The sequence below is a fragment of the Musa acuminata genome, chromosome BXJ2-2, assembly GCF_036884655.1.
Source record: "Musa acuminata AAA Group cultivar baxijiao chromosome BXJ2-2, Cavendish_Baxijiao_AAA, whole genome shotgun sequence".
Lineage (NCBI taxonomy): Eukaryota > Viridiplantae > Streptophyta > Magnoliopsida > Zingiberales > Musaceae > Musa > Musa acuminata.
The window spans coordinates 18488569-18515671 of NC_088339.1; the positions used below are offsets into that span (position 1 = coordinate 18488569).

The following is a 27103-nucleotide window of genomic DNA, read 5'->3' on the forward strand; positions in this document are numbered from 1 at the left end:
GATGTATTGTTAATTGTGGGTGATCACATGTATTGTATATTCTTCTTCAGGATTCTCCACTTTAAGTGCCCTGTGGGACTTTTAAATGTAAGGTTGATATTGGGGCTTGTTATTCTGCCAAGTCTCTATCTATTTCCCGCTCTTCTTTCTCTTATGGAAGGATCTATTGTGGTTTGGGGCACATGGAGTTCATCTGACTTGTGCTGTATGCAATTCTGGGTATATTCACCAACCTTTTCAGGAAGGATTGTAGCATTTTAATTTATACTGATATCAGTAAGTTCATTATAGCCAAATACTAAAAAGTATCATCATCGAAGTTGGAAATATCATTTTTGGTCATATTAAACTAGATTATATTGTTAATGAAATTTTTAGTTAGTAATATGAATGAGTGTTATGGTTGATTATTTCATACATAACTAAGCTTGAGCTACGGCTGATAAGACTGACAGCCTGACAACTGTAATGAATTCCACTCTCAATGTTATGCCAGACCACTTTATATTTAAGTTTCAGTTTTAGGAATCTAGTTTCCAATATATTGCTGTAGTCACAGATTTGTACATGCCTACTTATTGTGTTTACTTATTTGCAGGGCCTTTGACCACATTGTTCTCGTACACTATAGAGAGGTTATCAAGGTTTGTTTTTTTTTTTTCAAATTCTGGACATGCTTCTTTTTTCAGCTCAGTCATGTTTATGGAAGGGAAAGACAATTATACAAAGTTGTTGAAGAAGAAAAAAGACCCCAGTATGAAGAAAGGATATCACAGTAATCACCTTAGAAAGGAAAAAGCCAAGACAAAAGAAAGCAACATAATATGGAAGCATTTAGCTCGGACACAAGCATCTTTTAAAAGGATTTGTTTTCATACTCTTTACCAAGGATTGAAAATTGGTTGGACCAATCCATATTGACTTGTATTCACCAGTCTGATGAGAAATTGGGATGCAGACTGAGTGATTTTACCTGGTCCAGTCCAAAACAGATGTTAGTGACTTAATGCACAGTTACCCTGCTAAACCTAGCTTACCTCCCAGTGTTAGTGAATAAAACCAAGACCAGTGGGTGCTTAACCTATAGCCCGGTGTTCATACCCCTTTTTTAAAATTATTTTTATATATTTTTTTATGACAGTTAACTTTTTTCTAGTTTTCACTCTTTCCTCCGGTCCCTCTCTTTGATCTCTCTTCTCTGTTCCCTCCTTTCTTTCTCTCATCACTCTGTCATTTCACTGTCATGACTCTGCTGCTTCTTCTTTGGTGTACCTCCTCTTTTTCCACCGCCATCTATTCTTCCTTCACTCTTCCTCCTTTCTCCGTTTCCTCCTCCTTCGTTTTCTACCACTCCTCTTATGTTGCCACTTCCTCTCTGCCTTGCCTTCTCTTCCTCCATTCTTCCTCCACTGTCCTCCTCTCTGCCTTGTCTGCTATCTCCTTCCCTTCCTCCACCTTTTTCTTCTCCCTCCTCCTCCTTCCTTCTTCTCTCCCTCTTTATATTTGGTCTGTGCTGTCTGGTGTGCCTGCATATTGATAATGTACCATATATTAGTCTGCCAGTGTGTACCGGACCCATATTGGTCCGGCAGTGATCAGTAGAGATCTTGGACTGAAACTTAAAACCTTGCTATTTATATGCCTTTTCATGAATTCTAAATTGGTACTTGGTTCTCTTCAACTTCAAATTATTCTACTTTGTTTGTTAAGTGCCACTTAGTATCTGGAGATGATCTATTTTATGACCTTCTGGGATTTATCTATCAAGTATTTTATCACAATCAAATTATGCTTTAAAACTGGTTTGAGATCCTTTTTCCTTTTCTTTTTCCTTGAAAGTGGAGGAAAGGAGGAAGGGGTGTCGTTGGAAGTGAGTTTCAGTTTTTACTATCTAGTGACTTTGTAGCCTAGTGGAAGACATATAAAATTATCCTGCAGAGGAAAAATGTTTTGTACTTGGATTTTAACAAATGAGATTGCATAATATGAATAAGTTGAAAGCCTTCCAGATATAACCCTCCAAATGATTTTTGAAGTATCGGATGAAGAACCAGATATAGTCCTAAAAATGATTCTTGAAACATCTATATACATACATACATATATATATATATATATATATATATATATATATATGTATGTATATATATATATATATGTATGTATATATATATATATACATGTATGTATATATATATATATGTATGTATATATGTATATATATATGTATGTATATATGTATATATATATACATTTATATATGTATATGTATATGTACAGATATATATGTATATGTATATGTACAGATATACATGTATATGTATATGTACAGATATACATATATGTATACATATATATGCATACATGTATTTATATGTATATATATTCAAGTTTTGCTCTAACTAGTAAATTAGTTTATGCAAATCTTAAATATGGAACTAGAAAAAAAAATTATGACATCACTTATAAATATAGAATGATTAGTGAAATATCAAATTATGAGTGACTGTTTGTGAAAAATATTACAGCTCTTATTTATATCTAAACTGAAAGTTTAGTTCAGGAAAAGTTTTATTTTGTGAGTCATCAGTGTTCTGCTTATGCTTTCTGAGTTCTTTGTGCCACTAGTATACTGCTGAGAAACAAGGTTTAAGTTACCATGGCTGGTGATATGATTATTGTTCTTTGTTCTGCAACCCAGGGAAGACACATTCCTAAATCTATTGTCAGCAGCTCAATTGATTCTTGTCCAACTCTGAGATATAGCACGAGTGTCAGTAATGATCAAGCACAGGGAATTCATTCTCGTACCATTGAATTTAATGATCCTTGTCAGAACTCATGTAGTCCAGGATCAGTGGAAGAAGTTATTTCTCAGGTCACTGGAGGAAATATTAAGATGTCCCACTTAAACACAATGGACAGATCAGAATCTACTAACCAATTATTGCAACCAGAATTAAGTCAAGCACTGAGAAAGCTTGAAGAGCAGCTAAGCTTAGATAAGGACAAGGATAGCTTTGCTTCTTCTGAAGAAGAACTGCCCCCATTCTGCAACCTGAATGTGGAAACACATAATACACAAGATGAAACAAAGAGCCCGAAAGAGGAGGCACTTCAGAATCCACTTGATAAATTCCAACAAATGTCAAATGGTCACAATGAAGATAGTCTGCAATATGACAGTAAGTTGAACAGTTCATGCATGTTTTGTTGTTTGATCAAGTTGGATAGATTTGGAATCATGTATCTGTTAAGCTTTGTTTATTGCTTGTGGTTCTTGATGAGCTGAATCAACGAAAGTAATATTATATGCAGAACAGTTTATCAAGCATTACTGAGCCATGTTTTTGTTTCTTTTTTAGTTGTATTTAAACGTTTTGGTTGTCGTGAACCATCTATTTAACCTTTTATGATTTTAACTTCTGAATTTTGAATATATCAACAAGTTAATAGCTTATTGATTAACAGCCTTTTTCATTCAAAAGAGACTCTACATCTGAACTTTTTCTTCGCTTTTACTTTGCATTACTATATCTTTTACATAAAAAAGCTGAACTTTGTTCTACCTTACTCTGAATACATTTTGTGACAATGAATTGATTTGCTATGATAAAGTTTTGGAAGAAGAATAGAATTAGTGATATCAAATAGAAACACAACAGAAAATGATAATTTGAACTAACACCACTTTAGCTATCTTTGATTACAATGAATTCCCCAGTCATGAAAATTTTCTTTGTTGACATATCAGCTAGCCTATTTTTTTTAGCACATTATAATCTTATTAATTTTATACCTTGAAGAAGGTTAGCTCCATATGATTAATAATTCATCTTGTTTATGATGGAACTGCAGATGGTTTGGAATGGCGTCATGGATCCCTTTTTCCACAATCTTATGCCACTGAAGCAGACAATTATGGAGCCAATTATAGTCTGCTGATACAAGGAACTGGCGAAACTGCTCCTTCAGCTGAAATAAGTGAGTTTTCTTCTTTGTTTACAGATATGTGGTTTGACCAAAGTCAGTTTGGAGCTCCTCGTCGAACAGAATCAGGTTTGACATTAGCAGAAAGGCATCTGTTTACCATACACGAAGTCGTTCCTGAGTGGGCGTTTTCTTCTGAACCAACAAAGGTATTTGCTGATATCCACTGTATTCTGTCGAGACTGATTCTGGGTTAGCTTTTTGAAATGTATTCCATGAGAGTATGTACTATTTTGCCCACTTGATGGTGGCTAAGAGTAGGAAGTAATATACACTAGAATTAGTACATGTTTTAAAATCACAGTTATGGTTTAACTTTTGTGTATGTTCAATGGTTGGTTTTCAGGTTATCCTTCTTGTCTTTTATATCATGGAGTACTAGCAACATGAATAGATAGATTGATTCTAGAGTAACTAAGTAATGGTAGAGAATGTAGATGACTGCTTTATGATATTTCAAACGTGAACAGAATGTATGACAGGAATATGCCCACTTGCTTTGATATTTCTAACTGCCAATGAAACATGGACGAAGGTCATGAGACGTCACAATACAAACACATATAGCAAATCTTTGTAAAGTAGGACACTACACATCATAGATACACAATCCAAGTACATATTTTCCATATATTTACTGTAGTTGTGTATTGTAAGTGTATGTTATGTGCGAGTTTGATAATCTGTTATCACCATATGCACAACATATAGAAACCATTTACATAGATACTAAAATATTAGATAGATATCCACATTATTTAAAGTCAAAATTCCAGTGTACAAAATATTGTCTTATTTAGCATGATTAGAAGCCTTAGATGATGTATCATTGGTTACATGTGAAAATTTCAACATGGAATGAGAATTATCTGGTAAGTGTTAGTATCAGAGATGTACACGACACCGAGACCAAAAGCAAATTTGAAAGATTTCCTGCTTCAATTAACTGCCTTTATTATAGGTATTATGACATGCTATTTACTTCCAGAAGTTGCATGTTGTATTGATTAGTTACCACAATCTGTTGAAACCTAAAGTTTTGTGAAGCCTCTAATATGTTATGCTCCAGAAAAGCAAGGACTTATACTTCCAAAAGTAACTTGACTAATTTCTATGGTTAATTTCTATATCCAGCTGAAGTACTTGACTAAGTTTTTATTTTTTCCTTTTTAACATTATAGTCAAATTAGTATCCATCTAGAAAATCAAATGCAAGATTGTCAATAATCCAATCATATGGTCTGTCTGCATGGCTCTTTTAATAGGTCTGACATGATAAAATTATGAAAGCAGGAAGCTGAACTTACTGAGTGTTTAAGCTTATAAAATAATATTTCAAATTATTATTAAATTTTATTAATGTAATTAAAATATTGAAAAAACTTGGTTTAGGATAAATAACACTTAGTTACAGATTCTGATTAAAGGCTTCAGATTTTCAGGGGAAAACATAGATAGTATAACAATCCTAGAAATTTGATAAGCTTATATTTGGCTTCACATTCTTTTCGAAATATGATAATAGATTATTTTCTATGATGCTTCCTTTTTGTGACATCATCTCCAATGATTTAGTTGCACGATATCAAATTACTCATTTCTACTTTTTTAAATGTTTGAATTTTTAATTTTTTGGAATCTTCTCTTAACCTCTTTTTTCTATATCCCAAACTAATTTATTACAACTGTTTTCTAAAATTTCATTGCTTTCTTTCTGCCCATGCTCACTATCAACTATCATTGTGCTTTATATGCCACTCACAGCCGGCCTCATCGATGATATATCTCCTCTTCCTCTTCTTCCTTCTTCTTCCTTCTTCCTTCTTCCTCTCTCCCTTCCTTCCTTCTTCCTCTCTCCCTCCCCTAGCCAAATGGTATCATAGACTGTTCTGACATACCATGTCTTGGTACTTAGGAATGAATCGGACTGGTATGGATCTAATGTCGGAAACTGAAAACCTTTGTACCAGCTACATGCTTTGATACCAGTTGGTATTATTTCTTTGTTATTTTTGTGGCTGGTACTGAGTGATATAAAAGGTTTGGTTTATCACCTGGTACATCGACATCATATCAGTCCAGCAAATTTACTGAAATTGGTATTCCATTGAGATTGAGAACCTTGGTTTCTATTGCAAATTAGAGTGTGATGTTCAACTTCCAATTGTTTCTTCAATTCAGTGCACCCTATTTTTTGAGTATAACAAAACCAGCATTTACATAATATTCCATTTGAAATAGCCAGAAATGCAGTTGTTTTTTAAAGGAAAATATATGTTCTTTGCATCGTTTGTAAAATTGGTGACCTTAACTACAAGAGGGAGTAGTTTTTAAGTATTAAGCAAGGTCTTACCTACCGGTTGGACCTATATGTATTGACTTGTATCTAGTGGTCCAACTAAATACTGGTATTGAAATGTTTAGCTGGATACTGGTCCATATACTATTTATTTTATTATTTTATTCAATGATATCAGGTGTTTACCATGACTGTACCAGTCAATAGGTCAATAGCTTGATACCAGTGCATATCCTGTCGTCGAGTTCATTTTAACATGAAACTGTCACTCTGCAGGTTATCATCACAGGAGACTTTCATTGCAGTCCTTTTGAGCATACATGGACTGTATTATTTGGAGATATTGAAGTTCCTTTGGAAATTGTTCAGGATGGTGTTTTCCGTTGCTTAACTCCCCAGCAAAGTGCCAGAAAAGTCAAACTGTGCATTACATCTGGCAACAGCCAACTCTGCAGTGAGCCACATGAATTTGAATTTCGTGAGAAGCCAGAAAGAGCAAGCTCCAGTAGTACATCAGTTGGAGCTGTTGGAACAAAAATCTCAGCGGAACTCTTATCTCTGGTCAAATTTATGCAGATACTTTTTTCTAGTGCATCAAACCCTCAAGAAGATATTGAACTGGAAGTTGATCCTTTGAGGAAGTTGGAAGGATCCAAAAATCGGTTAGAACCAATCATCGAAGCTCTCCTATCTGGCTCTATGGCTCCAGAAAAGATAATGAATGCAATCCTTCAAGAACTATTAAAAGATAAGTTGCATCAGTGGTTATCATTTAAGCATCAAGGGGCTACCGAAAAAGATCATCCACTATCCAAACAAGAACAATGCATCATACACATGATCTCGGCCTTGGGTTATCAGTGGGCCTTACTTCCAATTCTCAAATCTGGTGTATGCATAAACTACCGTGATTCAAATGGATGGACTGCACTTCACTGGGCTGCAAGTTCTGGAAGGTATCTGAAATCAGTGCATCCATTTGCTTGCACTGACCTAGAATCCTAGCGTGTGGCTGAAATGAAATTATTTGAAGAATTAAAAGAACATATCTATCTAATTTTGAGCTTGATTCCTGATAACTTACACATGTTTAAATAGCTTTTGGGAAATCGACTTTGCAGGGAAGAAATGGTTGCTGCACTTCTTGCTGCTGGTGCTTCAGCCGGAGTTGTCACAAATCCAAGTGCACATGATCCAGCAGGCAAAACGCCAGCTTCTTTAGCTGCTGCCAGTGGTCACAAAGGTCTTGCTGGATATCTTTCAGAAGCTGCACTAACCAGTCATCTTTTTTCTCTGACAACTGAGAGAAATGAGAGATTCGAGGAGTCTGCTTATGTGGAGGTCCAGAGAGGTGTGAACAGTATATCTGAGAGGAGTGCCCATGCCCACTCAGATGGTGGGACAGAGGATCAACTTTCACTTAAAGATTCATTAGCAGCTGTCAGAAATGCAGTTCAAGCGGCAGCCCGTATACAAGGTGCTTTCCGAGCATATTCTTTCAGGAGGAAGCAACAAGAAGCTGCCATATGTATGTCTCCAGCAGGCGTACATGAACTTTCTGTTGCATCAAGGTCACATAAAGCATTTTATGGTTTTAGTGATAAAAAATATGAGCAAGCAGCTTTGTCAATTCAAAGGAATTATCAGCGTTGGAAAAGACGAAAGGAGTTTCTACAGAAACGTAGATGTATTGTGAAGATACAGGTACTTGAAATTTGCATTCTCTTTCGATCTTCTGCATACATTCGGGACATGAGTTGCACGTTACATTCGGCATTACCGTTTGCATAGAATAAGCAACTTCGATATCATTATGCTTATTATACTATTCATAGAATGTCTATGAAATATAGAAATATACCAACAAGTAAATGTAGTTATGAACAAATTCATCTTTAATAATGGTGGCATAAAAATAATTCTTAATACTTTAAATTGTTAGAGCGTGGTTTCCTCTTTGAGAGAGAAATTTCCTAGATGTCGACACTTAAAGCACAAGTCTCTCAGACATTTAATAAATTTAACTTCACGAAAGTCCGATATATTTCTGGAAGTTAGGTTTCATAATGTATTCTAGTTATTTATGAACTGCACACACTTTGGCCAGAATCTATTTGTACATCACAATCTTGCTTCCAAAGAGCACTTTCAATGAATTCTATAAAATCCTTTTACATGAATATAAAATTGCATTTGAATGTTTCTAGTAACAACCCGTAACGTGTTGCATTACTTGGAACAAGTGTTTGTTTTGACACTAATTTTATTTGAGTAGACATTGATAGACAGTACTCTGCCTTTGCCATATGGTCATGACTTTTTTTTCTTTCTTCTTTCAATTGTTGTTATGACAGGCTCATGTAAGAGGTCGTCTAGCAAGGGAAAATTACAAGGAGCTCCTTTGGAGCGTTGGTGTCCTAGAAAAGGCCCTGCTGCGATGGCATAGAAGAGGAGTTGGCTTACGGGGGTTTCAAGCTGAGCCAGAATATATCGACGAGGAAGAAGATGACATAGTCAAGGTTTTACGTAGGCAAAACTTGGATACAGCTATTAATGAAGCTGTCTTCAAGGTCACATCCGTGGTAGGGAGCCCTCGAGCACGGCAGCAGTACCGCCGGATGCTTGAAAGCTACCAACAGGTTAAGGTAAAAAAAAAAAACTTAGAATTCATATGACACCGTGTGAAGATTGTGATGGTACAGATTTACAGCTTACTCCCGAGTTTGCAGAAATGATGGAAAATGGTGCATCTTTTATCATTCAACACGAAACTTTAATTGGCTGCTGCTTCTGGAATGTCATTTATTTAGAAGTCTATCATGTCTTGTTAGATTTGTTAAAAATCATGTGATTAGCTGGAGTTATGATTAAGCACTAGTTTATGTAACTGAAGTTTTAGATGCCCCTTGTAATGTTAAGTTGAAGGTTCTGAAATTTTCTTGCCTGTTCTCTCTTGAAATTCCCCTTTCAGGACTCGATCATCTTGTCTTCACCCAAAGGTCCTGATTCAGCTTCCACAAAATCTTGAATAAGGGGCAGCTGAAGCACAATGGTCTGGCAATCAGCAACCTTCTGGTCCGGTTCAGAATGTCTTTCCTCGACAAGTTTCTTAGGTACATCTTGAATGTGACCTTTAGCAGTGAAGTTACAGATTCATTGATGCTATCTTCTACATGTTGAAATCTAAATGATCTTATAGACAGGAAGTTTCTTTGAAGTAAAATATTGGAGTTCGTGATTCTTACATCCCATGTTCTTGCCATCTTTAAACTCGTGTCTATATGAGTAGACATCTCATCTCAAAAGATACTGATAGAACCCTAAGGTTTTATCGTAAAAGAAATGGAAGAAAAGGGGATGATGACTTTGAGGGGATCAGCCTCTTTTTCTTCCATTTCTTTTACGATAAAACATTAGGGTTCTATCATTTGGTATCAGAGCATTTTACGATAAGACTTTAGGGTCTTATCATTTGGTATTAGAGCCCTTCTTTCTTTTACGATAAAATCTTAGGGTTCTATCATTTGGTATTAGAGCGGCGATCCTTGGCGTTCTCGTTGCAACAAGCAATCAATCAATGAACCAATCAATGAAGGAAATATTATTCTAGTCTGTGAACTAAACCCTAGGAGGTCGATCCCCTTGAAACGATCAAGAAGGCCGATCCCCTCAAAGGGATCATCCCTTTTTTTTTTTATTTCTTCCTTTTTTTTTACGATAAAACCTTAGGATTCTATCATTTGGTATCAGAGCATTTTACGATAAGACTTTAGGATCTTATCATTTGATATCGGAGCCCTTATTTTTTTTACGATAAAACCTTAAGGTTATATCAAATACTTATTCTTCGAGAATATTTGACAGTAATTAATGTTTTGCAGTTTCTGCTGTGGCCATAATTTGTCTTTCTTTTCTCTTTCTCTGCAGGCCAAGCTGGATAATTGTACATAATAAAACAGCCGAAGAATAATCATGATGTGTGGAACTATCACAGCAAACTTGAGTTTAATCGTGCACACGATAAAGAAGATCGACAAAAGCTAAAGGATGGATCATTCCGAAAGGTTGGTTAGAAGATGACGCCATTACCAACTAAAACGGGTGCTTTATCTGTTTGTCTAACTGTAATCTAGCGGTCGTACATAGTTCTTTGTAGAGGTTGCTCTCTTTGTATCTACTTGCTACGAGATTTGTGGCATTACCTTCATGTATTATTCTGTTCTTGGTCCAAAGTTCACTTTTCTCTCACTTTGTTAATGTCACGACCCGGGTCTTATGGGTTAACTGGTCTATCAACTTCATTTGATCTAAATCACTGACTAAAAATACTTAAACTGAAATTGATAAGTCAATTTGAGGGTGTTACAATCTCCCTCACTTAAAGATTTGTCGTCCTCGTCAAGGTTTAGCATGAGTCCTCTGACTCCATCTATGAATAGTCTTTTTCTATTCGAGCTTTCTCAATTTCGTTTGGTTTAAACCATTGACCAAAAATATTTAAACTGAAGTTGATAAACTATCCTATTTAATATATATATATATATGGATAAAAATCATAACAATAGATTCTATTATAAAGAAAATATAGCATTTCAAGTCTATTGCAATCTTCCAACAATGTCAATCGTAAAGAAAACATAGTATTCAACATTTAAGTATTATCTTTAAATATAAATCTAAAACAATGCTGATTTCGACTTAACAAAATGAAGTATTGGATGACTTTAAACTTAATTTCTATATGCATGTTAACAAGAAACTATATTACAAACTTGTTTTTTTTTTTCTTTTTACTGATAACCAAAAATCTTATCACGAGAAATTATATTTCAAGTAAAATTTACTATCATGATATAATCTTGTGGACAAGAAACTATATCTCACGTAAACAAGATATTGCTTCGTACAGCACATCACACGACCGATGACGTCAGAGCATCGTCCTGCGACTTGAACGTGACTGCACTCATGGCCTGGTGGTCGGAGCGATAGGTGAGAAGGTTCCATGTTTCGGTGCAGTGTCCATTCCTTTCGTGCCCACGTTGCTGCGTCAATATTCGTGCTGCCCTTGTTATTTTGACCCTTCATGCAGCGAAGGGTCGCAATACTATCTATCACTCACACACACACACACACACACAGCTCGTGGACAGAAGCCATGGAGAAGAAAGTGATGCTGATCAAGAGCTTGGAACATCTGCTGGTAGAGAGAGAGAGAGGATGTGATGTGATTCGCATTACATGTCCGCTTGTTTGATTGCTACATCCATAGGGTGTGTTGGCTGAGCATGGATTAGATACCGATAAGGATAGGACCAACAAATGGATAGCATTCCTATTAATATATATTATTCGGTATGAATCTAAACCCAACTATTTAGGCATCCGAACTCGATTGTCCTATCTAAATCTACTAAAGAAAACTCTTTAGTAGATATATATATATATATATAAGAAAAAGTTATATTTATTTTGATAAGATTCATAGTATCATTACTAGTGCGAGCTCCTCTTCTCCCTTCCCCTTCGTTTCCTCTCCTCCTCCTCTTCACCCTTCCTCCCTCTCGGATCGTACTTTGTATCTTTTCTATCCCAAATTTTCATGATATCAGGGTCGGTAAAAATAACTTTCTTTTTTTATGATATCGGAGTAGGTTTCGAATTTTAGAGGCTAATACAAATTAGGAGCTTTTAGGATTTATTAGGCCATCTAATTTAAAATAATTATCATCCATCATTGATTAAATACATGAGGTCTATGATTAAATTGGAGCGAAGCTTGCACGCCAGACGATGCTGAACTGACCAGAAAACGAGGAGGAGACTGTCTGTGGCCGCTCGCTGGTCGTTGAGCTACAAACGAAATCATTGTTCAATGAACTGTTTCCGAGTGTCATCAAGTTCTTGAGGAGGACAGAAATGTCATGTTCACAAGCTGAAAGCTCTAATCATTTCGCGTTTCATGAATCTAAGGGAGACATCTGGCGTCTTGGTATAGTTGTTCCTCTGGGTTTTAGTTGTGTGTCTCAGTCTCCCTCACACACAGTCCTTTTCGAATCTAGAAAATTGTTTCGTGGAAGAAGAAGAAGAGAAATAGAACTCTCTTTCTATTTGTGAGGCTCCTCTCTTGGTTCCTAGATTCTATAAGATCTCGTTGCCGCTGCTTCTTCACCACCAGCTTGCCAGCTTTCTCCTTTTCTGAGAGAAGAATATAAGAGAGGAAGAAAGTTCCTGTTTTGGAGCTTTGATCCCAGTGTTTTGCTTGAGAATCACACAGAAAAGGCCAAAAGATGCATCTTTACATGGCTTGTAGTTTGGATTTCTTCTCTTCCGAAGCTATCAAATCCAGGTAATCAAGAAGGAAAGAGAAGAATATCCACACTTGAGCTCAAAAAAGGAAGAAAGAACCCGACTCGATCACTTTCCCTCGTTGTTCCTGAACCAGGCACCGTTGGTAAAAGGGTAAAGGTCCCACCTTTGACTCGATTGCTCAACCTAGCGAGGCGAGGAACGATGGACAGGCTCCAAGGAAACCTGCAGTCCTTCTTCCACAACAGATGGTTGGTGTTTGTGGCGGCAATGTGGATGCAGTCCTGGGCCGGGATCGGCTACTTGTTCGGCAGCATCTCGCCGGTGATAAAGAGTTCCATGGGCTACAACCAGCGCCAGATCGCGAGCCTCGGCGTCGCCAAGGACCTCGGCGACAGCGTCGGGTTCCTCGCCGGCACCCTCTGCGAAATCCTTCCCCTTTGGGTCGCTCTCCTCATCGGCGCGCTGCAGAACTTGATCGGCTATGGATTGGTTTGGCTCGTCGTGACACGACAAGTGCCGGTTTTGCCTCTCTGGGTGGTAAGCCAAGCCTTTTCCCGGGCTTCATGTTCCTCGGCAAAACGTGCCCTTTTTCCTTTCTTTCTTTGAAGAATCACGGTTTTACTGCTACTTTGAATTTTCTTTTCGGCGTTGACCTCTTTTTGCTTCTTTTACATTGGAACTACTGAATTCTTTGATCGATTGACATGTTATAATTGGTAAATAAAAGCGTGGAAATTTACAGTTTTTGGCACACTGGCATGTTATGATATTATAAGGGTTCTGACTTCTGAGAGGATCTCTCGAGGATCTCCAAATTTTCATTCGAAGAAAATTTGGAGAATTTTCTCTGCAGGATTAAGTTCTGCAAGTACATCTGAACTGAGTTTGGCAAGTCCCATAGTCCCACATCGGGAAAATCAGACTTGTTGTCTCGTCTTGGAACTATAAATAAGGGTCTGAGCTTTGATGTTAGGCACACCACGAGAAGTACTACAAACACCACAAGAAATACAGCAGACATCACAAGAAAACCTGCTTATGGTTTGAAGTCTTCTTGTTTAGGAAGCTGAAGGTGTTTTATGGCCTAGGAACATTTCCTAAGGCATTTGTAAGTGTCCCTCTTTTATAGTAGTAATTTGCTCCTCTTTCTTCCGTGGATGTAGGTCAAAGTCATTTGACCGAACCACGTATATCTGGTGTTCTGGTGTTTTGTTTGTTCTTGTCGCTTTTATTATTTCCGCTTTATTGTCTTTGTTGTGTTGCCAAAATTACCCTTTGGTAAATATCCTGGGGCTAGCTCTAACAAACTGGTATCAGAGCCTGGTTCTGGGATCTTTTGGCAACAATGACAATATCAAAGATCGTTGTCGAGAAATTCGATAGAAATGTCAACTTCGACATGTGGCAACTCAAGATGGAGGCCATTCTGGTTCAAGACGGAGTTGATTTGGCACTTCAGGGTGCTGAGAACATTCCAGATGGTACGTCAAAGGAAGATCTTGCGGGTATGGATAAGAATGCTCGATCCAGTATCATTCTAAATCTCTCTGACGAGGTTTTACGGGAGGTAGCTACGGAGACTACGGCTAAGAGCATGTGGGACAAACTTAAAGCCTTGTACATGAAGAGGACAGTGGAGAATCGTCTCTACTTGAAGCAGAGTCTGTATATGCTTCGGATGGTTGAAGGTACATCTATACTCTCGCATCTTGATAAGTTTGATTATTTGGTTATGGATTTGGAGAATATAGATGCAAAAATTGATGATGAGGATAAGGCTTTGTTGCTCTTGTGTTCTCTTCCCCAATCTTTTAAGCATTTCCGTGATACTTTGATTTATGGAAAAGAAACAGTTTCGTATCAGGAAATTAAATCTGCACTAAAATCTAAGGAGCAAATAGACAGAGATATCACTGGGGAAAGTAGGGGAAATCATCTTGTGTTCTCTTCCCCAATCTTTTAAGCATTTCCGTGATACTTTGATTTATGGAAAAGAAACAGTTTCGTATCAGGAAATTAAATCTGCACTAAAATCTAAGGAGCAAATAGACAGAGATATCACTGGGGAAAGTAGGGGAAATCAGGCTGAGGGTCTGGTTGTCAGGGATAAAATGGATAAAAGAGAATTTGACAGTAGTAGATCTAAATCTAGATCTAAATCCAGACATAGAAATTTGGAATGCAGATATTGTCATAAAATGGGGCACATTAAGATTGATTGCTTTAAATTGAAAAATAAATTAAAGCAAAAGGAAAAAATTGTTGAGAAACCAACTGAGTCCGCTGAAGTTAGTGTAGCTTCTGATGAGAATTTTGGAAATATTTTCTTTGCTACTGATGACAGGACAAAGTCTAAAAATGAATGGATTTTAGATTCAGGTTGTTCTTATCACATGTGTCCCAATAGGGATTTGTTTTCCACATATGAATCTTGTAATGGTGGAATTGTTTTGATGGGCAATAATGCCGCATGTGATGTTGTTGGTAGAGGAACAATCCGAATTAAAATGTATGATGGTATTGTGAGGACGCTCACTAATGTTAGACATGTTCCTGATTTGAAAAAGAATCTCATCTCTTTAGGCACCCTAGAGGCCCTTGGGTGTAAATACACAGCTGAAGGTGGAGTTATGAAAGTTTCTAGAAGTGCTATTATTGTTATGAAAGCTTGTAGGTCTGGTAGCTTGTATATTCTGCAGGGAACTACTGTCACAGGTTCAGTTGCAGTTTCGTCATCATCATTGTCTGATTCTGACATTACCAAATTATGGCATATGCGTCATATGAGAAATATTCGACCACCACAAAGGTATGCAAATTTGGTTGCATATGCTTTGTCTGTTGCAGAAGAAACAAGTGAAGTTGGTGAGCCTACTTCCTATTCAGATGCAGTTTCTTATGATAATTCCGCTAAGTGGTTGATTGCTGAAGGAAAAGTCCTTGTTCAGAAAATTCATACGAAGGACAATCCAGCTGATATGTTTACGAAGCCTCTTCCGGTTTACAAGTTCAAGCAGTGCTTGGACTTGGTTGGTGTTCATTGTTGGTGATTGCCCGTTGGGGCTTTTATGAAGAAGGTGGAGCAAGTTTTGTTGGGACATGCCAAGGTGGAGATTTGTTAGTTTGGCAAGTCCCATAGTCCCATATCGGGAAAATCAGACTTGTTGTCTCGTCTTAGAACTATAAATAAGGGCCTGAGCTTTGATGTTAGACACACCACGAGAAGTACCACAGACACCACAAGAAATACAGTAGGCATCACAAGAAAACCTGCTTATGGTTTGAAGTCTTTTTGTTTAAGAAGCTGAAGGTGTTTTATGGCCTAGGAACATTTCCTAAGGCATTTGTAAGTGTCCCTCTTTTATAGTAGTAATTTGCTCCTCTTTCTTCCGTGGATATAGGTCAAAGTCATTTGACCGAACCACGTATATTTGGTGTTCTGGTGTTTTGTTTGTTCTTGTCGCTTTTATTATTTCCGCTTTATTGTCTTTGTTGTGTTGCCAAAATTACCCTTTGGTAAATATCCTGGGACTAGCTCTAACAACTCATTGTTGTATTAGTGCTCTTCCCTCGAGGCTTCTCGTACTCTCTTTGAACTTCCAAAAAGAAATGTGATTTAGCCTTTATCATCGGAATAGGTGTTCTTTTCGATCTGGCTCTTTATGTTGATATCTAGCGTGCCAAATTTATGTTGGTTTTGGTGTGTCTGGTGCAGATGTGCATTCTGATCTTTGTTGGCAACAATGGAGAGACATACTTCAACACTGCTGCCTTGGTTTCTTGTGTGCAAAACTTCCCTAAGAGCAGGGGACCTGTGGTGGGCATCCTGAAGGGATTTGCCGGTCTAAGTGGTGCTATTTTAACTCAAATATATGCTATGATCCACATTCCGAATCATGCAGCTCTCATTTTTATGGTCGCAGTTGGGCCGACCATGGTGGTGATGGCCTTGATGTTCATCGTGAGACCTGTTGGGGGTCACAGACAAGTGAGGCCTTCTGACGATTACAGCTTTAGCTTCATCTACAGTGTGTGCTTGATTCTGGCTGCTTATCTGTTGGGTGTCATGCTCCTCGAAGATCTAATCGACTTGAACCGAACTGTGATCACCACGTTTACTCTCATTTTGATCCTTATTCTTTTAGTCCCTGTAGCAATACCTGTGCTCTTGACGTCGAGTTCCTCCGAAGACCCTGCAGCCACTCTCGAGAGTCTTTTACCTGAGAATACGAAAGGAGGAGGGGGAGGAGTAGGATCCCAGGAACAAGCTGAGGTTATTCTGAGTGAGGTTGAAGACGAGAAGCCTAAGGAAGTCGACTCGCTTCCTGAATTAGAGAGGCAGAAAAGAATTGCGCAGTTGCAAGCAAGACTGTTTCAGGCTGCAGCCGAAGGAGCTGTGAGAGTCAGGAGGAAAAGAGGACCACGTCGGGGAGAGGACTTCACGCTGTTACAAGCTCTAATCAAAGCAGATTTCTGGCTATTGTTCTTCTCTCTGCTGTTGGGATCAGGATCTGGTCTGACGGTCATCGATAATTTGGGTCAGATGAGCCAATCTTTGGGTTATGAGGACACTCATATTTTTGTCTCCATGATCAGCATTTGGAATTTTCTTGGACGTATCGGTGGAGGTTATGTTTCTGAGATCATCGTCAGGTATTATATGTCAACTGTGTTTTGTTCCTTTGCTGCACAGCTCATCATTCCATGCAAATAATTAGTTCATATTGCTTCTATCTGCTAGCTAATGTCATGAAATCAATATTATCATCGATTCTACAGCCAAATCAATAATGTCATGAAACATCCTTTCTCTTTAGGCACCATATGAGCAATTCTTGTTTTCGAAAGAATGAACCATAACTATAAGATACTAGCTACGTTTATGTCCCATTTTCTTTATTTCTAGTATCCATCTTAGTATGTCTGTGGTTATGCTTGTGATGAAAAGCAATTCCTTTTCTTGGTTTCAATTGCAATATTCTTCTCCCTAGAGTGAATTTGACCTTCAAATAGCAGTTCATCGAGTAGATGGAGCTACTAAATAAAGCATCATCATTATTCTGTTATCTCCTCCCTAAAGTTTTCTGGGTGGAAATAATTGCCAAGAAATATAATAATACAATGCGGGATATAATCAAGTTCTAAAACCATACCACATGTTGGATATGTGACGAGTATATATATATATATATATATAATCAGCAGATAAGGGAATATATGTTTACATCAAAAGACGAGGATTAGAGGAAGTACTTACTACCTATAAACGGTAATGGAGTAGGATCAAAATAGAAGAGAAATGCTTCCATGTTTTTGTACTAATTATGTCTCTATGTTTCCTTCCACCATTTTTGGGATAATCTTATCAGGAATCGGGCGTATCCGAGGCCTGTAGCTCTGGCAGTAGCTCAGGTTCTGATGGCACTTGGACATTTTTGCTTTGCAATGGCTTGGCCACGGGCAATGTACATCGGCACTCTGCTCATTGGGCTCGGATATGGTGCGCACTGGTCTATCGTGCCAGCTGCTGCCTCTGAACTGTTTGGCTTGAAGAACTTTGGAGCACTATACAATTTTCTCACCGTCGCAAATCCAGCAGGTTCATTAGTGTTCTCTGGTCTGATTGTTAGTGGTATGTATGATCACGAAGCCGAGAAACAAGCTCGAAATCGACATAGTTCGTCAGCCTTCTTGTTTGGAAGATTGCTCGATGCAGCAAGCTTCAGTGAGGAGAAGACACTCCAGTGTGAAGGAGCCATATGCTTCTTCCTTTCTTCCTTGTTGATGTCGGGACTCTGTGTCGTCGCAGTGATCTTGAGCATGATTCTTGTGCACAGGACCAAGGTCGTCTATGCCAGTCTCTACGGAAATGGTACGTGAGATCCTGATTCATTTTCCTGGAGTGTTGTGTCTGCTTTCAAGTAGTCGTGGCCTACTGCTTGAGTTTCGATTTGTCGGTCGTATCGTATCGTATCGATCGAATGTTGATGTATTTATTCTGTGCAAAAGTGAAGTATTGTGTAAAACGCTTGTGCATGGCTTCTGATGTTCCAAACCATCTACACTGGAACAAGAAACGATTCAACCAAAAAATATGATCAGGAATACAAAGGACATGAGTTGCTGATCCTATAACAACTATGATCTTACCATGGCTCTGACATCATTGGATAAGTAACATAACATGAATATTCGCCTTGCCTCCAAATACCAAGGATCTATCTACATGGCATAAAGTGTGATAGTCTACAACAATTCATAACATGTAATAAAAATAATATGATGACTGCATGGAAGTGTGAATCTACAGAAATATCATACTAGTGCTCACCTTTTGGGATGATTCCTCTTCTCTTTAATCTCTCGCTCTCTATTCAATCTGCATATTGGCTTAAATGAACTGTATAGTTTATACTATTTACCTGCTAATATTTGGACTCATAACTAGTGTTTCCTTTGGCATATAAAGTGAAGCGGATGATGAATGAGGAAACAAGACCTACACAGTTTAATATTTTGCCAAGTTCTCATTTGGTACAAAACTAGCTTATACATCATTTGGTACACACCATTTAGTTCATACATCAAACACAAAAATCCAATAAATAACTACAATGACACCATTTGAAAGCACCATCTCCACTCCTGTTTACAACTATATTAAAAATGCTATCATTCTAACTCATGAATCTTTACAAAAACACACAATCCACTAGTGTTTTAGCATAGAAACAAATACCATCGAGTCACAGTACCTCTTTAAGACTCCAATTCTAGCACAAATAGAGCACTATCCCTGACCTGCATTAAGGGATTCCCTGGTGTGTACAGTATATGAAGGTGGAAATTGTAGAGCAGTGATGCAGTGGAACAAGTAACTTCAAGGTGAATCTGAAACCATAAAATGTAAAACGAGTCATGTTATGTTACCTACCATTTGTGATGTTGAAATCTTCATGTTTTCCATGTGACATTGCATGTTGCATAACGTGTTCTGCATCTGTAACCTGTAAGAAGAGAAATTTCAATATCTAGTTCATTTTGTCACATGCTCCTAGCATTCCATAAACTGGCAAGTCTACAAGTCTATAAAACCAAACTGAGCTGATCTCAACCCGATCAGTTTCAGATCAGCCCTATATGCAATTCAGCCTTCAAATCAAGCAAGCATGAGCTAGCTGATTTGCACACGAAACAAGCCTGAACAGCCTTAGCAGAGAACTCGACATCAATATCAACCAGACCACAATACGGACTTTGAACCAAGCCTGAACAAGAAATCAAAACACTAGCCACCTTCAACAGAGAAATCTAAGGTGATTCATGTAAACTCATCCTATTCTTTGGAAAGAAATCAGATAAAAGAACCAGCACAGGGATGCAAAATAACAAGACTGCTAGTTATTTTGACGTGGTCCAGAACAGAAATGAGAAATGTTTACACAACCTCTAAAGAGGTGATAGAAGGCTTGGTATTCTTCGTGATGTAACAAGGCAAAGAAGATATTCAGAAAATGATCACTGAGGACATCGGATGCACTAACAGGCAGAACTTTGTATCTTCTCAGAAGCAGGAGAAAGCAATCATGCAAAAGCAGTGGGACATGGATCAAATGCAGTGCCACATGCAATCGACTGCCTCTTCCGGCCATGAGGGAGCAAACACTCTGGTACTCTCTGCCATTCCTTGTTGGACATATTATACGTAACAAGACGGTTCATCCGCCTTGACCTCAAAGACAGCATAAGCAACCCCCGATTGCCCAAGCATGTCATCCTTACGTGCTTACCATACAGCTCTAAGCACCAGATATTTGGCATTCTGTCCACCTCCTTCCACAAGAGAGTCATCTTTTGCAACTCCCATATGTAGACGCATGTGACAGCATTCTTGGTCACCAACCCTACAAGCATAACCTGACCCCCATACTCTGCAAGTGTATAGTCTGTAAGATGCGACGGTGATGGGATAATGAATTGCTTCCAGGCACCATTTGCCACATCATACGACAAAATACCATCTGGTTCAGCATGCATAAAGTACAGACTATTGCCAATGGACACAGTTTGTGACCTAAAATTTAAAGAAAGGGGAAGCTTGATGCTCGAAGGAAAAGCTCCGTTACGTGTCCAGCTGTTCTGAAGTGAGTCATAGATCTCATGATCTCCATTGCATCCAAGCCACACTATTTTGTACCCATTGTTGGCACTCGTCCCATTTAGTATCATCCCAACAGCTACTCGTGACCAGACCCGGAAGGACCTTGGTGGAAGTTCTTTGAATGAGTTTGTTAGAGGATTGCAAACGTAGAAGTTTTTGTGTCCTAAATCCAAGAAACAAATGAGACCACCAGCTGAGGCTACTGGAAGAATTATCGTCTTTGCAGGCAGAAATGGGATGGAGAAATGATGCCATTTTCTCGAAGAAGGGTCATACATTGCTGCACTGCTTATGTTTTCAGGAGTCACCGTATAGAACCAAGGGTGCAAACGTGGAACTTCCGCAAAGTGTTGGGAGAAGCTGTGTGAGGTCAACAAGGAGTTCCACTTTCTGCATACAGTCCGGAAACGGAAGAAGGAATCTATAGGGAGTCTAGCAATTACAGCTTCAAAAAGATCCTCTGGAAAGTCTTTCCAGATTTGCTGATCCATGAAGTCAGTTGAAATTAATGCAAGTGCTTTTGCAGGGTTCTTCTCTCTTCTAGATCTCTTGCAAGGCAGAGATTTGTTAACTTCAACCATCTTTTGGTCAGAATTATCCTCCATTATAAGACCACAGAAGTCGTATTCCAATGAGTTATTGTTCAACTCTACCATATACCACCTGATAAGAACCAGTTTTGACAGAAATTCTATCAGTTATTTGTTTCTGAAGACAACTAACTGATACTGCAAACATCACAGAATAACACTATAATACTAGCATATTGAAGTTTGAAATAGAAAAAGATTAAGCAAGGTGGCTTGAATTAGTGACATGCAGCAATATTCAGAAGTAAATAGCCAATTTCTCGATCAACTCAAAAAATGATAAAAAAATTCCAACATAGTGAAGTTGCTTGGTGTAGTTAAACTAACCTGCTTTCATTAAATTAAGGTAATGATGGTCATTTTCGAAGCATCATGCTTGAGACAAGCAACAGACCAGGCATAAAATGAAATAATTAATGCAAACAACCCTTTATCTAAAGCATCATGCTATGGGAAACAATATATTATTATATGACCTTATATTATTAATTGTGCTATCATAGAAGATCTCTGCCTATATAGCTTTACCAACATTCCCTTCCAGAACTTATTCCAACAACAGTTGTAATATCAAGCTAACTGTTCCCATATATGAAATCAGCTATGTAGAGATTTCCCTGCATTAAGTTAAGGGCAAATGTTAATGGACAATCCAAATGCAATTGTTTCTCTCATTTTTCTTTGATCTTCCAAATACATTTGATCTTCTTTTATTTTTTATGCTTCTAACCTAAATTCAGGCCACCTTAACAATTCATTATGGCCTTCCAAATACATTCACATCATACTTGACAAAATCTTAATTGAGATCACCATCAGGTTCAAAGAGGGATGACATGAACAAAATTGAAGATATTGGTCAGATCTGATCTGGGAATGGAATCAGTTTAGAAAATAATTCTAGTTAAACACCAAGAAATAATGTGCTAGGCTAGAATTTGACATATGAAACAATATGTATTACAATGAGGTTCGTGGGACCTATTCGCTACTCAACCCGCCACTTTGCCCACGTGAAAGACCCAATAGGATTGGAGATCTCTTGCCTAATTTGGATAAAAGGTCAGCAACCCCTGCTTGGACTTGGTGAGGGGTTCTTGACGCTACTTGGCCTTGCCAAGGGAAACACCTGGTTTCCTAGGCATCTGATTCAAGGGGACCATCAAACTAACCAAAAGCCCTAAAAGGAATGATCTGTTAGGGTGAAGAAGAGGGCACCAGCTGGTTTTTTGGGCACTTTAATCATAAATTGTTGTTGGACTATTGGAGTTAGGATTCAGGTAATAGCAGCCTCTATATAGAGCACTGTAAGCTTGAGAATGATTTTTGATTATTTATCTTTTATTTTTTGGTGATAAAGGTCATTATTTTCCTTTAGAATAGAACCCCTGAAGATTTTTCTTCCCCCAAAGAACAAAAGCCCTAGAGAGAAATGTAGCTCCATATAGTTAGGTGTCAGAACCAGGTTCACAAGATGATCCTACAAAAATATACAATTACATCCATGCCAAGCATTGCATCCATCAGACTAAACAATGTGGGGGATAAGTATTGCAGATCAGCCACAAGATTTTGACAACTTGGAGAGATGAATGCAAACCTGTCAATGAATGTCAAGTTGCATGCTAATCATGCGGGTAAAACCAAAATGAATAACAGAAAAAAATCCTGCTATTGCAACAACTTCTAGATCCTTAAGAAGAAAGAGTTCATCAGTTCTTTTCAATTTCCTAGTAGGGTGAGCTGTCAAGAGTGGCAAGAGAGGATGCCTAATTAAAGCAACTTCAACTGTGCAACTGCAATCAGGTGCAATGATTGTAAAGGCCATGGCTAGGCATAGCTGACAACATTAATCCAATATTCCAATGCCTTAACTTGCCAGCTTATGAATTCTTAAATATTATGTGGGCAATACCACAATGGCATATTGTGGTATTGCCCACAGATAGGAAAGGAATTGCTGGAGAAAGCCCTTAAATACTGTCATAGGCTACATAAAACACCATTTATTCTAATTTCTAAACTAATTGTGTTATGGACCATTGTTCAGTATCTGCCTAGAGGCAAATGGGCCATGTAGTTTGGGCCAACCTCAATAATAAAAAATCAATTTTTTTTTCCCAAAAATTGTTAACCCAGATGGTTCAATCATATCAATTTGAACCATAAGGTCAACCATTTACACATGTCAAAAGATTGAATCTCTCAAAGTTGAATCTGTATAGTTCGTACTTATCATTATACTTTCACTTACGTGTCATCTGTTGTATTGGATACAATGATTGAGTATTCATAAAATTTCAAACATATAAATCAAGGAATGTCATATCGTATACTAGACCAATAACGGTCATTGGCCGGACCATTACATTGCGATCGAATCAGTACCAGTATATGTACCAGTGTTTCGAAGACAAAGAAGGCGAAGAGGAAGGCATAATGGACGTAGAGGAGAAGGAAGAAAAAGATAGAGGAAGGAAGAAGTGGAGGCGGTGGAGGAAAAGGAGGAAAAAGAAGGAAAAAGATATGGTAATGGAGTAGGAAAAAGGGAGAAGAGGAGGATGAAGCACACCGAGGAGGAAGGTGACAACAAATGATAGTGGTGGTGATTTCAGATGGCAACGGCAGTGGTGGCATTATTAGATGGAAATGGCGAATGACAGCGGCGACAGCATTGATTCCATGCTCCCTTGAAGAACAAGGCTAGCATTCGTGAGCCCTAATTGGTGTTTTAAGTTTTGTTTTTTCTTTGATCATAAATTGGGTTGGATCAGACAGCCCAAAATGTGCCAGTCCACTCATTGATATAAATATCTATTGTGCTATAATGTAATACCAGAAGCATTTCAAAGTAGAATTTAGACAAATATTTTACATAATAAACACATCCTTTGTAAAAAAAAAATCTTATATCAACGTCCATAAATTTTGACCTTTCAAATAGCATATATTTTTATTAAATACTTTTACATGTTTTCTCTAAATTTTGTTTCTAATGCCATGGTTGACCCACGATTGAATCAAAATTATTGCCTACCACCCATATGGCTATGTGCATAGATAGGGGCTACTCTAACCTTGTAACATATACAAACCATCCCTGAACGATAATGTTTTCAATTATTTATTCTACAGTTTATCCATGTCTGTAGTATCCAAATCATCATAAAATAGCAAGATCACCTTTAGTTAGGTTCCTTCCTTTATGGAAAGTACAGGCTGACCTTTGTATGTAGAGCAATTTTTCTAATGTACGGCAAGCATAGAAGATCCAAAGGTTCCCCTCACCATCTTTGATATTGAGAATATGAAATTGTATTGGTTCAGGTGGTACCTTAAGCAAATTAACAGTCTAATTAGGATATCTAAGGCACTCATGGTTAGATTTGGGCCATCTTGCATGATCAACTACATACATTTATTACTTCAACAAGGATACCTGTGGAATATTAAAACAAGATCAAGTATCAGAGCTATCTCAAGAGTTGTTGATTGAACATTAGTGATTTAGAGGAGCATTTGCACACTTAAGTTTTCAACATCAAACCCATTACTTTGCTCGACACTTTCCAAATGATATGAGAGTAGAAAAGGAAAGAGTTTTCTATGTGGAGCTTGCTTTACGCCTCATAATTAAAGGTAAACTGATCTCTACCTCAGACCTACTGAATCTAGATTAGCAAGTTCTGTCATAGACAATGCTAGCTCTGTATCAAAGGTGGTTTTCGCAAATAGGCTAGCCAACTTGACCAATTCTTTCCCCTTAAAATATAGGCCAATGTGATTGTCAAGCGAAAAGAAAATATCCATGTTCAACTGCCATGAATACTGGACACTTGGATGCAAATGCAGTCCAATTGTAAAAGATGCACTACGAGGCCAGGAAAGTTTTCAAGGAGATACAATGCTTCTCCACCAACAGAATATAGAAAGGATTCTCTGCGTGTCATATCTGGAGAAGATGCCTTATATGAGGAAGCTCTGTCACTTTGAGATATAAAGTTCTCAGCTTTCCTAAAGGACAATCTCATCAATTCCAGAAGCTAAAGGTGGAGTGAATTGTGGACATAAATGGATGGCAGCTACACTGCTAGGAATGAGGCAAACAAGTTCCATTAGAATACTAGGTGAATAGTTTTATGTATATCTCTACTGCATTTCTCCGAAAGGGGTCAACATCATACTGCACACAAAAATCCCACAGTAAACAAGCACATCAAACTTCAAGAACCAGATAATGAACATCATTTGCAACTAAGATAATTGAAAACAGCTTGATAATATATAATCATTGAGACGAATGGCATCAAAATCTATCAAGATAAGAAATGACTCATAGAAGCACCTGATGGAGACTGGATTAGGTAAAATAATTCAAATCCTCTAGAAGGTTTCAAACTTCAGTGGAAGAAATTCACCGTTTCTACCACCAGTAGATGGTCTGCATATTATGAGTCAGGAGCAGCAGGAGGAAGGAGAAACATCATACACTTTACCGCACAATTTGGTTGCTCGAATGCTAAAGTTTTACTATCTATTTAAAGATGCAACCACATTGTCTACTGAAAATCATGATAATCGATCATTAGGTTCAGGGGTTGTGGTGCCGCATGAGGTGCCAAAAGGAAGTAGATGATAATCTGCTTAGTTAAACATCAGAGTTCAGCAAGAAGGCCCATCACATGAGGCATAAGACTCGTGTTTTCTTAATGATTGTTGGCATTAGGACAAACTTCTCCAGAAGCAAAGAAGATCTAGGACTTGCGTTTTCACTGAAGCCGGTTTCTTGGAGAAAGCAAGCCAGGTAGCCGATCTAGAAGATCATATTTTGGGTTCAAATAGTGGTCGACTGAGATACAGCAGGCTCCCCTCTGGCAATAACAGGATTAATTAGAAGTACAAAAGAAAGAGGAGGATGAAAAGAATGATAAAAAAAGCAATTTGTAGATCATCTACCCCAAGTGGAGTCTGGCTGAGACGATTATAGTCAACATATCAATCTTTATCGGCGAAAGACTTTCTAAGACCACCACCACACTTCATAGAAGTAAGTCGGAAATTAAGCAGAGAAAGAACGAAGACAGATTAAACTGCCGATCAAGTACTTCCTCTGCAAACGGAATTTGGGGGTGGAGACATGATAGACTAGGAAACTAGAATCCCCCCAAAAATCACAAGCAACAATAGAAGAACAGATAATAGCCAGCAAACTTCCCGCGTATCCTTCAAATCTTCTAGGATTTCCGGACCCCAACGTGTTCTCAGGTCTCCATGATCAAGAGATCGACAGATTGCTAGTTCAAAGCCGTTTCATTGTCGACGAAACTTAGCATGCGTTTCCACCCGATCATCGGGAATTCGAAGACCGAAACTAAATCAAATAAGGGAGGAACGAGCAGAAAGGAGGAGTGGGGAGGGAGGCATTTGCCTGGGGTTGAGGTGAGGATAGTCGAGGGAGGGAGAGCCGTAGAGCTCGCAGAGCTCTTGGATCTGGCCGACGAGCTGCCTCAGCACCGCCGCCCCATCCATCCCCCGCCTCCGTCGCCGCCGCCGCTGCCGCTGCCACCACCGCCACCGCCCCCGGCCCCGCCCCCCTACGCCTCCGCCTCGCCTTCTCTCGCCTCCATTTCTCTTCCCCTCCCTTCTTCTTCCTCTAATAGGTCACAGTTCTACGCCCCCACTTGCCTTCCCACGTCATCCTCCTTACCAATTAACCCTTCATTCTTCTCCATATTTACCGTATTTTGGTCA

General features: G+C 38.3%; 3 protein-coding genes across 5 annotated transcripts in view; 2 read left to right on the plus strand and 1 right to left on the minus strand.

Annotated features, from left to right (window-relative positions):
- The window catches only part of LOC135605193 (calmodulin-binding transcription activator 4-like), a 36708-nt gene extending 26036 nt beyond the window's left edge, over positions 1–10672 (plus strand). For both annotated transcript variants that reach the window (XM_065094988.1, XM_065094989.1), the window contains exons 5-12: positions 599–644; positions 2702–3185; positions 3859–4139; positions 6566–7245; positions 7411–7993; positions 8644–8934; positions 9261–9402; positions 10217–10672. In XM_065094988.1, coding sequence (XP_064951060.1) covers positions 599–644; positions 2702–3185; positions 3859–4139; positions 6566–7245; positions 7411–7993; positions 8644–8934; positions 9261–9317 — 2422 coding nt within the window. In that variant the 3' untranslated portion in view covers positions 9318–9402; positions 10217–10672. The remainder of the gene's footprint in view (positions 1–598; positions 645–2701; positions 3186–3858; positions 4140–6565; positions 7246–7410; positions 7994–8643; positions 8935–9260; positions 9403–10216) is intronic.
- A 1695-nt stretch (positions 10673–12367) lies between these two features.
- LOC135605194 (protein NUCLEAR FUSION DEFECTIVE 4-like) lies at positions 12368–18637 on the plus strand. Of its 2 annotated transcripts, XM_065094990.1 has the most exons (4): positions 12368–12638; positions 12735–13138; positions 16317–17254; positions 17971–18637. In XM_065094990.1, exons 2-4 carry the CDS (start codon positions 12803–12805, stop codon positions 18479–18481), a joined length of 1785 nt encoding a protein of 594 aa, XP_064951062.1. In that variant the 5' UTR covers positions 12368–12638; positions 12735–12802; the 3' UTR covers positions 18482–18637. The 2 variants fall into 2 exon arrangements, with proteins under 2 accessions (XP_064951062.1, XP_064951063.1); XM_065094991.1 differs by lacking the exons at positions 12368–12638; positions 12735–13138 and adding an exon at positions 13174–14289.
- A 1343-nt stretch (positions 18638–19980) lies between these two features.
- On the minus strand, positions 19981–26958 carry LOC135605196 (F-box only protein 6-like). Its single transcript, XM_065094992.1, has 2 exons — positions 26781–26958; positions 19981–21425 (listed from the first exon to the last, which is right to left on the minus strand). The coding sequence occupies exons 1-2, from the start codon at positions 26879–26881 to the stop codon at positions 20186–20188; spliced, it is 1341 nt and encodes a 446-aa protein (XP_064951064.1). The 5' UTR covers positions 26882–26958; the 3' UTR covers positions 19981–20185.
- Positions 26959–27103: the final 145 nt, after the last annotated feature.